General features: G+C 43.8%; 1 protein-coding gene across 6 annotated transcripts in view; it reads right to left on the bottom strand.

The window, feature by feature from the left end:
• Window positions 1-12,627, bottom strand: part of GTF2I (general transcription factor IIi) — a 72,893-nt gene extending 60,266 nt beyond the window's left edge. For 4 of the 6 annotated variants that reach the window (XM_077188557.1, XM_054646931.2, XM_077188560.1 and 1 more), the window contains exons 1-3: window positions 12,431-12,626; window positions 3,367-3,472; window positions 1,916-2,054 (exon numbers count right to left, since the gene is read on the bottom strand). In XM_077188557.1, coding sequence (XP_077044672.1) covers window positions 1,916-2,054; window positions 3,367-3,465 — 238 coding nt within the window. In that variant the 5' untranslated portion in view covers window positions 3,466-3,472; window positions 12,431-12,626. Of the gene's footprint in view, window positions 1-1,915; window positions 2,055-3,366; window positions 3,473-12,051; window positions 12,195-12,430 lie in introns of those variants that run through there. The other 2 variants (XM_077188562.1, XM_077188561.1) reach the window with 2 other exon arrangements.
• Between the last annotated feature and the right edge of the window lie 258 nt (window positions 12,628-12,885).

The raw sequence follows: 12,885 nt of genomic DNA, 5'->3' as shown, positions 1-12,885 counted from the left end.
GTTTTCACAAACAACAGTATACGAAGATTGTCCCTGTAAAAAAATGAAAAAAAAAAAAGAAAAATAAAAAGAAATTGATTCATCTTATTCTTGATTCCTCAATCAGGTAACAATTCTACATTTTGGTATCAGTGATCTGTTACAACCCAACACTGACTTTCCTTGGAGTAAATATGTGCACAGAAAGTCACTGTCCATGCCAGTAGGACCAAAAAAATTAAAAATCCAGACCCCTACTGTCTTAGGGGTCTGGTGGGGGTGTGTGTTCTGTCCCCATGTGTCAGAGCTGGGGCAGTTCTCTGCTGTTCTTGGGGCAGTTTTCTTGATCTCTCCCCCAGCCAATCCTCCCTGCAGGAGATCTCTGCTGTCCATGGCCACTGAGTGTCCCTGCAGGGCTGATCCAATTCCAGCATCCCATGGGGAGATGCTGCATTGCCCAGGGCAGGAGCCAAGCATTCCTACCTGGATCCAATGTGAGCCTGGCACAGCCCAGCAGCCTTTGCCCAGGGCATTGCCAGAGGAGCAGCTTCTGCTGCCCTGCATGGCCAGAGGGAGCCCAGGCCCATCTGCAGCAGCCCTGGAGCTGCAGAGGAAAACTCCCCCCTTGTGCAGGATCCCTGCTCCAGCAGAGCCACAGCTGGCACTGCAGGAGGGCTGAGCCCCCATGGGATGGGGCTGTGCCACCACCCTGACACACAGGGGATGAGCTCCTGCTCTCACTCTGGCAGTGATTTGGGGTTTTTTTTTTACTATTGCATTTGTATTTTTAATTTTCCTAGTAAAGAACTGTTATTCCTACTCCCATATCTTTGCCTGAGAGCCCCATAATTCAAAATTACAATAATTCAGAGGGAGGGGGTTTACATTTTCCATTTTAAGGGAAGCTCTTGCCTTCCTTAACAGACACCTGGCTTTTTCAAACTAAGACACCTACCACAAACAACGGACCTTGAGACAGAGCCTCCAAGATAATTTCATGTAGAAGCAAAAGTATTTTTGGGAGTAAGTCTTTCTGTTACACACCAAATGGAGTTGCTTTCCATTTAACTTGACAACAACAACTTGACAGTTTCTTAAACTCCTCCTCAGACTGATTCTTTTATCATACCATACCCCTAACCTCCATCTTATCTCTTTCTCTAGGCAAATAATTTTGTTATTCATTAGGCAGTATCCATCACCAACAGTTTCCTAAATGAGTGCATCAATGCTCCCCTAAATCATCACTGAATCTTTGAAACCTATCCCTAAAAACACTGTCCTCTGTGAATGAATCAATGAATCGAGTTTTTTGAACACAAAAGTTCCACTGTTTTACAGTAAAAATTAAATTAAACAAAAACCACACCCTAGAGGTACTTTAAACAGTACAAAAATAATGCAGATGTAATTTTAAGTCATTATGGCACAGATGGGTACTTCTGTCTATTAAATCAAAATGATATAAAATAGCTACATGAAAAAACACTATCTTGTCAAAACTGTGCATCTGCTTTAGTAAAGCATGAGGTGATCTCAAGAACCAGGACCACCTGAGCTGACATAAGTACTTCTCTATCTGTTCACTGCCCTCCTCAGTCTTCCTGAGTGGAAAAAAAGTTTGGAGGAGAGGATACAAAGCAAAATTAACACACACACTAGGAAATGCAGATGTATTATAAGGGCAGACTGTCTAATACTGCTTATTGTACTAGTTTTCATATTATCTAAGAAAACATGAACACTTCCAGCCATTGTAGAAATAACACTACAAACAAGACCACTGTTACTGCTCATTTTACAGCTTGATTTGCATTAGCCAATATAATTGTAGCATGCAGCCATGACAGACAGAATTTTGCTCCCAAAATTATTAATATTATGCAATACACATTATGCAGATTGTGACATACAAAAATAAAACATTGAAACTTACAGTATTCCATAAAATCCGTCTTAAAATCTTCCCTAGAGTTGACAAAGGCTTTTCCTCTCTCAGTTCCAACAACAAAAACATTTCTTGCAAATACACCAATACAGGCAATTTCTGCCTTGGATTTGGAAAGTTCTTTACACTATAAAAAGAAAAAATAAAAAGCTTTTATTACCATAGTGAAGATACAGTTTATAAAAATGTATGTGATATCATGTAAAACAGTTATTATACTGCTGCCAGCATCCACCCTTCAGAAGGTACTGTGAGCAACATAACATCAGCCAGTAGCAAAGCACAATTTACACATCTGGAATGCTTTTTATCACAAATCTTAAAAGCATTGTAGATTCATTAGCAAATGAAGACCTTGTATAGACTCAGAGATTGCATTGTTTTTAATTAAAAACATTGATAACATTAATCCACGTTAAATTCCCACTTCCATGTTAATCATACTGAGTGTCTTACTCCAACTTTCAACAAAGCATGCAGAAGTTTTGTGTATTCCCAGCACCCTTGTCACACACCATCCTCTGCTCAGAGAGGTGTGGCTGCAAGCAGGATGGCTCCCTGTAGTCTGCCCTGTGCTGTCTGCTGGGCCCAGTGCCCCCTGAATGGAAGGATTGCACCATCCCTGCAAACACCTACATGTGTTCTGCCAGGAGAAATCTCTGGCAAGAATTAAGGCAGGAAGCCTATGGGGAGAACAAGGATCCCAAGAAAACTGGTGAGATGACCAAGTAGTAATCACAGAGGGTCAGTCTCTCCTAGGAACTAAATCAGAGTTTGTTACAACCTATAAAAACACTAACAGCTCAGCATGGAAGGAGAAAGTAACACAAAGACTTTAAGAGGGAATGGGATAAAAGACTTGCAATATATTGTCTTATAATCATTCCTCTTGAAGCTTCACTGCTAAAAAGAAAACTCTCACTTATCATTTAAAAATCCCAATTTTAAATAAACAAATCTTGGACAGTGCTTCAATTTCAAGGAAATGGGACAGGCATTTCTACTCACAGCCCTAGCCAACCATAAACCCCACCACACAATTTAATAGCTTCTAAAAAAGAGATGATATGCCAACAAGAAGTGTTTTCTGAACAAGTTTTGTTGAGTTTCTACAGCAGCTGAAGACAAGGCATGAGCCTCAAAACCATTTATTCACTCTACACTACATATGACAAAGACCAGAACATACTCGTGCCTCTCAACAACACTGTACCAAAGCAATCAACAAATATTTCCCATTTATTTCACAAAATAATTTTTAAACAAGAACAAGATCACTGATAGCATGATTTATCACAAGCAAAGATACAATTACAGCTGGCTGGACAACACACATTACAAATACAACAATCCACCTTCCCTGCTGCCCAGTGGGAAGCAATCTGCTGATGTAATCCTGGAAATACAAGACACATTTATCATGCCAAAACTTTACTAACCATTGACTCAAGTCCTGACATGAGGAATGTAACCACCATTCTGCTTTCCAAGGATTCCTCATCATGGATGGATGTTGTTGGTCCAAGAATTTGAGCCATTTTCCTCCTGTAAAAAGAAAGGAAAAACCCTTTTCAGATACATACAACAGTGAAAAAAAAATAAAACCTCTCTTATGCAAGCAAAGAAAAAAATAAATTCAAAATCCCATAGAACACAGCCCACTGCACACAAGCAACCAGACAAATAGGTAAATTAACAGGAGAAAGCGCATGCTCTTCTTTTCATGCTTCCTGCTGTTTCATCCAAAGCTGGAGCTAAACATAAGATAAAATGTTGTATCATGATCTGGCCAAAAACTATCTGTGCCCAAAAAAATGCATTTTAATTGATTAGCTGAATTTACATTGATTTTTCTTTCTTAGCATGTCTAAATAAACACAGCAACAAACACTGGCATTAACAAACAAATGGCAAGGTATAATTATGACACAGGTATGAGAACAACCTTTCCTTATAACTATGATAGCCTAGCTCAAAACAAACACCACCCTGCCCCAAAATCACAACCTTGAAGACTACAGTAACAATAACCAAAATGTGACTTTCTTATTTGCATATTTTTCAGTTGTAGGATTAACTCAAAACTGAGTAGTCTCAAGAAAGGTGCTAAAATTAATTACTAAATTTCAGCACCCCTTCTTTCTGTAGGTCATTCAGGAGATTTTCAACTTATTTAAAACATAAGTAATAATCAAGATTTGTTTATGCTTCTGTTGGCAAAATTGTTGATACAAGACTGATATGCGAGAATGAAGTTTCAGCAGCTTCTAAGAGCACATTTTTCTAAAGTACTTTATGAGCATTTGTATCCCACAATAAACTTGGATTCTTTGCCCATCACACTGAGTCCCCAACTCTCTCTTCACTGCCAATAGTGGCTTTTCTTTATCCTGGAACTGATCAAACCTGCTCTGCACTGAAAACCCAGGAGAACACTGGGAGCTCACACCTGTGGCCCACCAGGGCCAGGACGTGGCATTTTCCAGTGCATAAGAGACTGAGGGAGCTGAGCTACCCCTCATGACTTTCTGAATTTGCCATCCCTTCAGAACAGTCAGAGGTTTTATATTTAAAATTAAATGTTTAATATTATTCATTTTAATATTTAATTTAATATTATTTATTTTTTATGTTTAATATTATTCATTTTTTATGCTTGTGAATACTTTGCTTGTTAAACAAACTATTTTTTCCACTTTTCCCCAAGGAAATCTTTACCTGAACCACTAGTGGGAGGGGTTTGAGTCTGCTTTCTGGAGGGACCTTTTTGGAGCTTCCTCCCAAATTTGCCCTAAACCAGGACAAATACATTTTTTGGCGCCCAACGTGTGGCTTGAGAAAGTGGAAAAACCTTGTATTGCTTGCATTTTGGTTGTACTTATTCTGAATTGGAATAAAGCAGTCAGTAGCCATACTGCTTGAATTGATAATGTCTCTCTGGGTGGAAGCCTTCATGTATCTCTGGTCCTCAGATTTTTTTTGAGTTTTTAATACCTTTCTGGCCCCTAGGTTTATTTTCTTATCTGGAGATACTTCCAGTATTGTCCCTACATAGTTTTTACAGTAGAGAGGCACAGATTAGAACAGCTATTTTGCTTGGCATGGTGATATTTATTTATAGGGAGTTTGGAAAGGTACTGGAGTTTGTTCCAGATCAGTATATATACTTATATATATCTAAATTTAAAATTATACATATATATTTGTTTATGTATATGTGTCTCAGTTTGAAAGACATGTGTCTGCCAAGGAAGGTGGGAACCTCCCTTGGCATGGAGAGCATGACCCTCCTTCCATCCAAATTATTATAACTCTGAAATTAAGGAGCTTTCAGGCAAAGATATGGGAAAAGCAGTATCAGTTCCTTACTAGTATATATGTGTATAACAAGGCAGACAAGCAAACACAGCAGCAGCAAGAAGCAGAAAGCACAAACCCAGCCCAGCCTTGTCTGGGCAGCAGAGAGAAGGGCGCCCCCTCCTTTGGTGCAGTTCCAGGCACGGCCAGCAGGGGCGCTGCTGGCTCCCGGCGGGCAGGGCAGGTGCGGGGTTGTTGCCTCTGAAATACCGAGCACGCTAAGGACAGGAAATTTCCTGTTTACATGCTCTACTTTATAGACATACTCGTTAATTTTCCCAGAATAAATACATATATGGTAACATTTTCCCCCAAATCATTAACATATTTTTTCTATCCTTTATGCATGCATTTTCCTGTCCTGGGGGTCTTTTTGGTGACCTCAAAGTCATACTGAGCACTCAATGAACTGGTAGAAGTTGGCACAGCCAGGCTGGCTGTGTTCCAGTTCTTCTTACAGAATGAGCATTGTGCAGTTCCAGCACATCCAACAGCACTGATCCAGCATCGAGTCACAAGAAACCAGCAGCATTTTGGTAGAGGAGGATAAGGAGGGCGGGAGAGTTCATCACACAGCTGAGACCTTCCCAAAACCAAGGATAACTAATTCCATTTTTTTCTAGGTAATTTTATGGTAGTGAGCACCGTGACTTTTTAGTCAGCCTACATGACCTCTGATACTATTAAGAACAATTAAAAGAGTAAAACACAATTCCAGCAGCTGTTATTTGAAGTGTCCTAGTGCAGCACCTAGGCATTCATACATTACAGGGGAATCATGTAAACAAAATGAAATATTAATCACAGCACACCTGTGATATGATAATTCCTGTCTTTCCCAGTATAATTTTATTTACTTAGTCAACATGATGATCAGCCTAAGAATTACTTTAGTTCTATGTATCCATCAACACACAGAATATTTGAGAAGTGAATTAATTTAATCTAAACTCTACTGAAAACATTTTTCAGAGAGAGAAATTGCTGTCCTCACCAGTGCAAGCCATTACTTTGTATTTCTATACTGCAACGGTCACGTACAGCAAACTAAAGACTCAGATTTAAAGACAAACAAAACTTTTTAATTTTTTCTCACAAAGAGCTAATCCAACACTAAACATCCATTCACATTCCATCACCTTGGGGAAAAAAAAAATCATCTGGTCAGTTTTCAGATGTGAGCACCTTTGCATGGTGGCTTCATGCAGTCAAGCACCCTGTGTCACCTCATTGGAGTACTGCTGCCTGCCACAGCACACACCAGGGCACTGACTGGGAAACCAACCATCCCACCACTCCTCAGCAGTAATTTGGTCACTTTGGTCACTTTGTTGTATTTGCCCAATTATCCCATCAGCAAAAAAACCAAACAATATTAGAGGTAGCAGCAGTTTTAATTGAACAGCTTAGAAAATATATAAAATCGGATACACTTGAAATATTGACAATATAATCTGGTTAAAATAAGGGGTAATTTTGTTCCAATAATAGCACGTAAGCAAACCAAAATAACCACGGGGGTACAGAGTGCAGGGTCCTTGGACCCCTGCCACTCATGTATGAGCTTGTCAAGCTAAAATTACCCCTTATATGCCCTGTGTCAATGCCATCTCCTCCCAGTTTTGATTCATCACACTCCTACCTCTGCCCTCATCGCCACCTTTACCACGCGGGCTCCACCACTCGGTTTGGTGGTCCCACCACCTTTTTGGGGGTCATCTCTGATGAAGGCTCTCCTCTTCCTCTATGTCCTTCAACTCACCCTTGGGTTACACATGTGCACCAAGCTAGTACAATGTAAGCCAAAACTAACATAATACTACATTTAAGCATCAAAGCAATAAATCTCTTATAACTAGCATTTTCCTGGGACCCAGCCAGATTTTCCTTTCTTTCTGTTAATTTTTAGTAACTGTTATCTCTTGCTTTTTTCTACCTTGAACATCTGCAGGAAAAGGGGGGATGGAACCTCTCCTCTCCCTTTCTTTCTTGGCATTACACTTTTTAACTCTTTTATTATTTCCAAATATTAATTACTGAATCCATATTAATTACTGTTTCAATTTCATCAGCATGAATCATACCTATTTACCACAACTTCATTCCTTCTGCAGCTCTCTCCCTTGTTCTTATTATTACATTGAACCAAATGAACCAGAACACTGATTTCCATGCAACTAATTACATGTGCTCTTCCTTGCATTACAGGAAGAACATTGGTCAATCCTATTACGAGGGTCTCTTCACCCAGAAAGAATAGTACAGAAATAAAAGTCAACTCAACAAGCCAGAGTTTGGGAATGTGTCAGAAAATTACAAATATACATTCTTTTCAGAGGAACACAAGCTTCAATCAAACGTCTATGAAAAGGTTTCATGTCCTGATGGATAAGGAAAAACTGTGGTACCTCAGTTGTCCCTAGGGCCCCCCTATACTAGGTTGCTTAGGAGACAAACTTTTATGCCATCTAATTTACATAACAGAATTTCAAGTCTATTTTTTTAGTTTAGTTACTGTTTCCTTTAAAATGCTTTACTGGATTTTGTTATCTTAAATGTGAAGTTTAAGTTAAACAAGCAGAAAAGAATATGAGATATATTTACAAAAGGAGTCTAAAAGTTGTTCCACATTGTGAGATACTGACTGAAAGACTTGTACAGTGACAACTCAGCTAAAAGATTAGCTTGCAGGGGCAGCTGCACTCATGAAATAGTCACCATGCAGATGTTTCTCTCAAGCTCTTCACATATCAAACCTTGGGTAGAAGAAGACTGCAAACATGCAAACAAAAAACTGGCTACCCAAAATATTTTGTGATTGAAAACATTGTTGTGAAGCCAAGAGAGGCTAATGAGGGTATATGTCCATGTAAGTGTACAATTATATGCCAACCTCTCTTTAACACCAGGCTAACAGGCTTCTGCAGCAATTCTTTGTTGTCAGCTGCAGCTGTTCTTTGCTGGTGGCTGTGTTGTTGCACACAGGGACACTGATAGGGGAAACTTGTATGTTTATGAAAACTCAGAATTTTAGAAGCATATAATGTACTTAGGTGGGTGGAGGAAAACAGAAATATATATAGATTAGTTAGCAAGTTTGCAAAAAGTACAGAACAAGGCTTGTAACAGGAATGCAACTTGTTACATAGAAACAACTTGTAACAGAACACAAAAGAACATAGTTGCTATGTAAAGACCATAAAAATAAGAAAACCCAGTAAAGCAAGACTCAGGTATTACTGAAACCCATAAAGCAGAACCCAAATCAGCCAAGACCAGGCTCCTGGCTTTGGCCAAGACAAAGTGACCTGGGAGAAAGTCAAACCTCCTGTATTTGTGCAGAAGAAGTCAAGCAACAAACACTGAGAAAGAAGATCCTACTTCATCAAGAAGACCCTTGCCCAAGACCTCCAGGGGGCAAGGCACCACAGAAAACTATAATATGAAGTGTAAGGAGGCAGAATGGGCAGGGAGGTGTGGGCTTGGGAGATCAATGTGTATTTAAACCTGAAACCTGTCTCACCAGGTACACATGTATGGAGGAAACATGCCCCACGTGTCCCAACTGGTAATAACATACCTGCTTTACAATTCTAAGTGTAAAGTCCTTATTCACCAACTCACCACTAAGATGATTAGACAGATGGAACAACTCACCTATGAGGAAAGGCTGAAAGAATATATTTTTGCATAAATATTTATAGCAAAATAAAGGGTAAGACCAATCTTTGTTCCCTACTGGATGCCAAAGGGAACTTAGTAACTGCAGATAAGGAAAAGGTGGAGGTGCTCAACGCCTTCTTTGCCTCAGTTTTTAGTGGGAAGATGGCTCATCCTCAGGACAACTGTGCTCCTGGGTTGGTAGGTGGAGTCAGGGAGCAGAATGATCCAGGGGGAGACCATCAGAGGACTGCTGAGCCACTTGGATGTTCATAAATCTATGGGCCCAGATGGGATCCACCCCAGCGTGATGAGGGAGCTGGCAGACGAGTTTGCAAAGCTGCTCTCTATCCTTTACCAGCAGTCCTGGCTCACTGGTGAGGCTCCAGACAACTGGAAGCTGGCCAATGTGACACCCATTTACAAACAGAATGGGAAGGAAGATTCTGGTCATTATAGGCCAGTTAGTCTGATCTCAGTACCCCGTGAGACAATGGAACAGTTTGAGCATCATATTGAGCAGCATCACACAGCACTTACAGCATGGCCAGGGTATCAGACCCAGCCAGCATGGCTTTAGGAGGATAGGTCATATTTGACCAACCTGGTCTCTTTTCATGACAAGGGTGACCCTCCTGGTGGACGCAGGAAAGGCTGTGGATGTTGTGTACCCTGACTCCAGCAAGGCCTTTGACACTGTGTCCCACAGCACACTCCTGGAAAAGCTGCAGCCCATGGCTGGGACAGGAGCACTCTGTGCTGGGCTCAGACCTGGCTGGATGGGCCCAGAGAGTGCTGGTGAGCAGTGCTGCATCCAGCTGGCAGCCAGGCACCAGTGGTGTCCCTCAGGGCTCTGTGCTGGGACCAGCTCTCATCAATGTTTTTATTGACGACATGGATGAGGGGATTGAGTCTTTCATTAGTAAATCTGCAGGTGACACCAAGCTGGGAGCCTGTGTCGATCTGTTGGAAGGTAGAGGAGGGCTCTGCAGAGAGACTGGAACGGTTGGAGGGATGGGCAGAGTCCAATAGGATGCAGTTTAATAAATCCAAGTGCCCAGCCCTGCATTTTGGCCACAATCACTCCCTGCAATGCTCTGGGCTGGGGATGGTGTGGCTGGACAGTGCCCAGGCAGAAAGGGACCTGGCGGTGCTGGTCACCAGCGACTGACCATGAGCCAGCAGCGTGCCCTGGGGGCTCAGAAGGCCAATGGCTCCTGCCTGGATCAGCAATGGTGTGGCCAGCAGGAGCAGGGAGGTCATTCTGCCCCTGCACTGGGCACTGCTGAGGGCACACCTGGAGTGCTGTGTCCAGTTCTGGCCCCTCAGCTTGGGAAGGACCTTGGGACGCTCGAGTGCGTCCAGAGGAGGCAACGAGGCTGGAGAGGGGCTGGGAACACAAACCCTGTGAGGAGCCACTGAGGGAGCTGGGGGTGCTCAGCCTGGAGAAAAGGAGACTCAGGGGTGACCTCATCACTCTACAACTCCCTGAAAGGTGCCTGTGCTCAGCTGGGGCTGGGCTCTCTCCAGGCAGCACTGACAGACCCAGAGGACACAGCCTTAAGCTGCACCAAGAGAAATATAGGTTGGATATTAGGAAAAGTTTCTTACGGAAAAGGTGATAAAATACTAGAATGGTCTGCCCAGGGAGGTGGTGGAATCACTGCCCCTGGATGTGTTTAAAAAAGGACTGGATGTGGCACTGGGTGCCATGGTTCAGTTGACATGTTAGGTCATGTGTTAAGACTCTCTGATCTTGAAGGTCTCTTCCAACATTGTGATTCTGTCATTGGGATTGGTCAGTCTGGAGAAAAGAAGGCCTCAAGATGACCAAACTGTGGCCTTCCAGAACCTGAAGGTAGCCTACAAAAGACCTAGCCAGGGAATTTGAACAAGGGCCTGGAGAGACAGGACCAGGAGGAAGGGCTTCACACTAGCAGAGGCCAGGGTTAGACTGGATATTTTAAGGATGGTAATGCTTATATAAATAGCTTGAGTTACAAGATATCAACATAACACAATCTACCTAGATAATGTGATATCAAAGTAACCTGAATCATAGCTTTTTGTATCCATATAACCTGATACAAATAATCTTCTATACAATGTAACAGCTAGTAAATGGTTAACTAGTTGCTGAACAATTAATAGGCAAAAAAGAAGAAAAAACTCACCAGGTAGATAGCTTTAGAGATACACAAGCATAGTGCTAATGAGAAATCAGCAAATGTAAAGCAAATTAGCCATGAAACAAAGCATTTAGGACCAGACAGGGCAAACACCATAACTGCACCAAAGACAAAGTTGAAAAGTTCAGGTGCAAAGAAGACCTTGGAAGCCTTCATCAAAGACCCTCTGTAAAAAAAACATTTTTATGATTCTTGTCAATTGGAAATGGAATCAGCAAATTCTCGTATCTGCTGTATCAAAAATGGATGTATTCCCTGGAATAACTACAAAAAACGGTTTTGGAACTTTCTGACCAAATAGCCAAATAAAGCATCAAACAAGAAAATAGAAGAAGTATAGTAAAGAGATGAAGTAGCCAAACAACTGATGCTTAGAATAAAAGAGAGGAAGTTGCGGTACAGCTGAGGGATATTGTGACAAAGTGACTAAATGTTTATGTGCAATAAAAAGCTTGATGCATTTGTATCAGACTAAAATTATGAAGAAGACACCAGTGAAAGGCCTCCCTCCAGATGACCACAAGAAGGACAGGAAGCCAAGGACCACCTGGAAAGATGAAATTGCTGATCCCAGCTTATTGATATTCGCTGATTCGGACTAACACAAGAGCAATGGAAAATGCTTTGCAGACTTAAAAATAGTATATATACTTTGTCAAAATTGTAAGTGGCATGTGCCGTTTATGGAGCAGTGACTCCCCAGCCACCCAGCGCCACTTGCTAGCTTTCTTTAAAATAAGATAAAAAAACAGAATTCAGTTTGGCTATTGAAATTTTACATCACCCCGACGACCCCCGAACTGGGGACACGCATTGGTGGCACAAACAAACCATCTAATAACCATGAGTTCATACCATGCAAATTACTTCCGGCGTGCATATCAGGTTGTTATGTTAGTAGCACTAAGCAATACTTACTGTATAAATACGCCACAGTCCTTGCCAAGGGTGGGTGGGTGAGTTAGCCGGAGGAACCCTGCTCACCACGGGCAGGCCGGGCCAGGCTCCACCACTGCCATTTACAGCCCTGGCTCCGCCCCTTCCCTTCCGCGCCGACGGCCGCCGCCACGCGCACGGCTCGGGCATGCGCGCGCCGCCCCGCCAGCCAATGGGAGACGGCGGCGCGGCGACAGCGCCCCCTCCTGCCCGCGGCGGAGCGAGCGCGCCCCCCCGAGCGAGCCGCGGCCGCGACCGCCGAGCCCCCCTCAGCCCCTCACAGCGCCGCTGCCTCCGGGACCGCGCGTCACGCTCCGTCCCTCGCCCCACCCCGCCGGCCCCGGGCCCGCCTCCCACTCACCCGCGCCGGGCGCAGGTAGCCCGGTTCCTGTGGCTGGAGACGCCGCACGGCTGCGGGAGGAGCGCCGGGGCAGCGGGGGTTTTTCCGCGGGCTCTCGGCGCTGCCCGAGCGGCCCCGCTCCTCGCGCGCGGTGTCGGGGCGACCCCAGCGCCGCGCCGGGCGGGGGACGATTGGCTCGCGCAGCCGCGGCGGCGCAGGCGCTCGCGGGGGCCGCCGGGAAGCGCAGTCTGCGGGCCGCAGCTCCCGCCGGGCGGCGCGCCAGGGGCACGGGCCGGGCGCGCCCACCGCGCCCTCCCTGCGGGCCCCGCCGGCACCCGGGGGGCGCTGGAGCCTCGGCACATGCCCCTGCTGGCTCCGAGCCGCCACGCTGGACACCCAGAACCGCCTCCAGAACCAGCGATGGGAGCAACAGCCTCCACCAGCAGGGAGCCTTGCTTAGGGTTAGTCATGACCTT

Source organism: Agelaius phoeniceus, chromosome 20 (assembly GCF_051311805.1).
Source record: "Agelaius phoeniceus isolate bAgePho1 chromosome 20, bAgePho1.hap1, whole genome shotgun sequence".
NCBI classification, from domain to species: domain Eukaryota; kingdom Metazoa; phylum Chordata; class Aves; order Passeriformes; family Icteridae; genus Agelaius; species Agelaius phoeniceus.
Note: the sequence above shows the minus strand (reverse complement) of the source record. Positions and strands in the feature narration are given on the sequence as shown.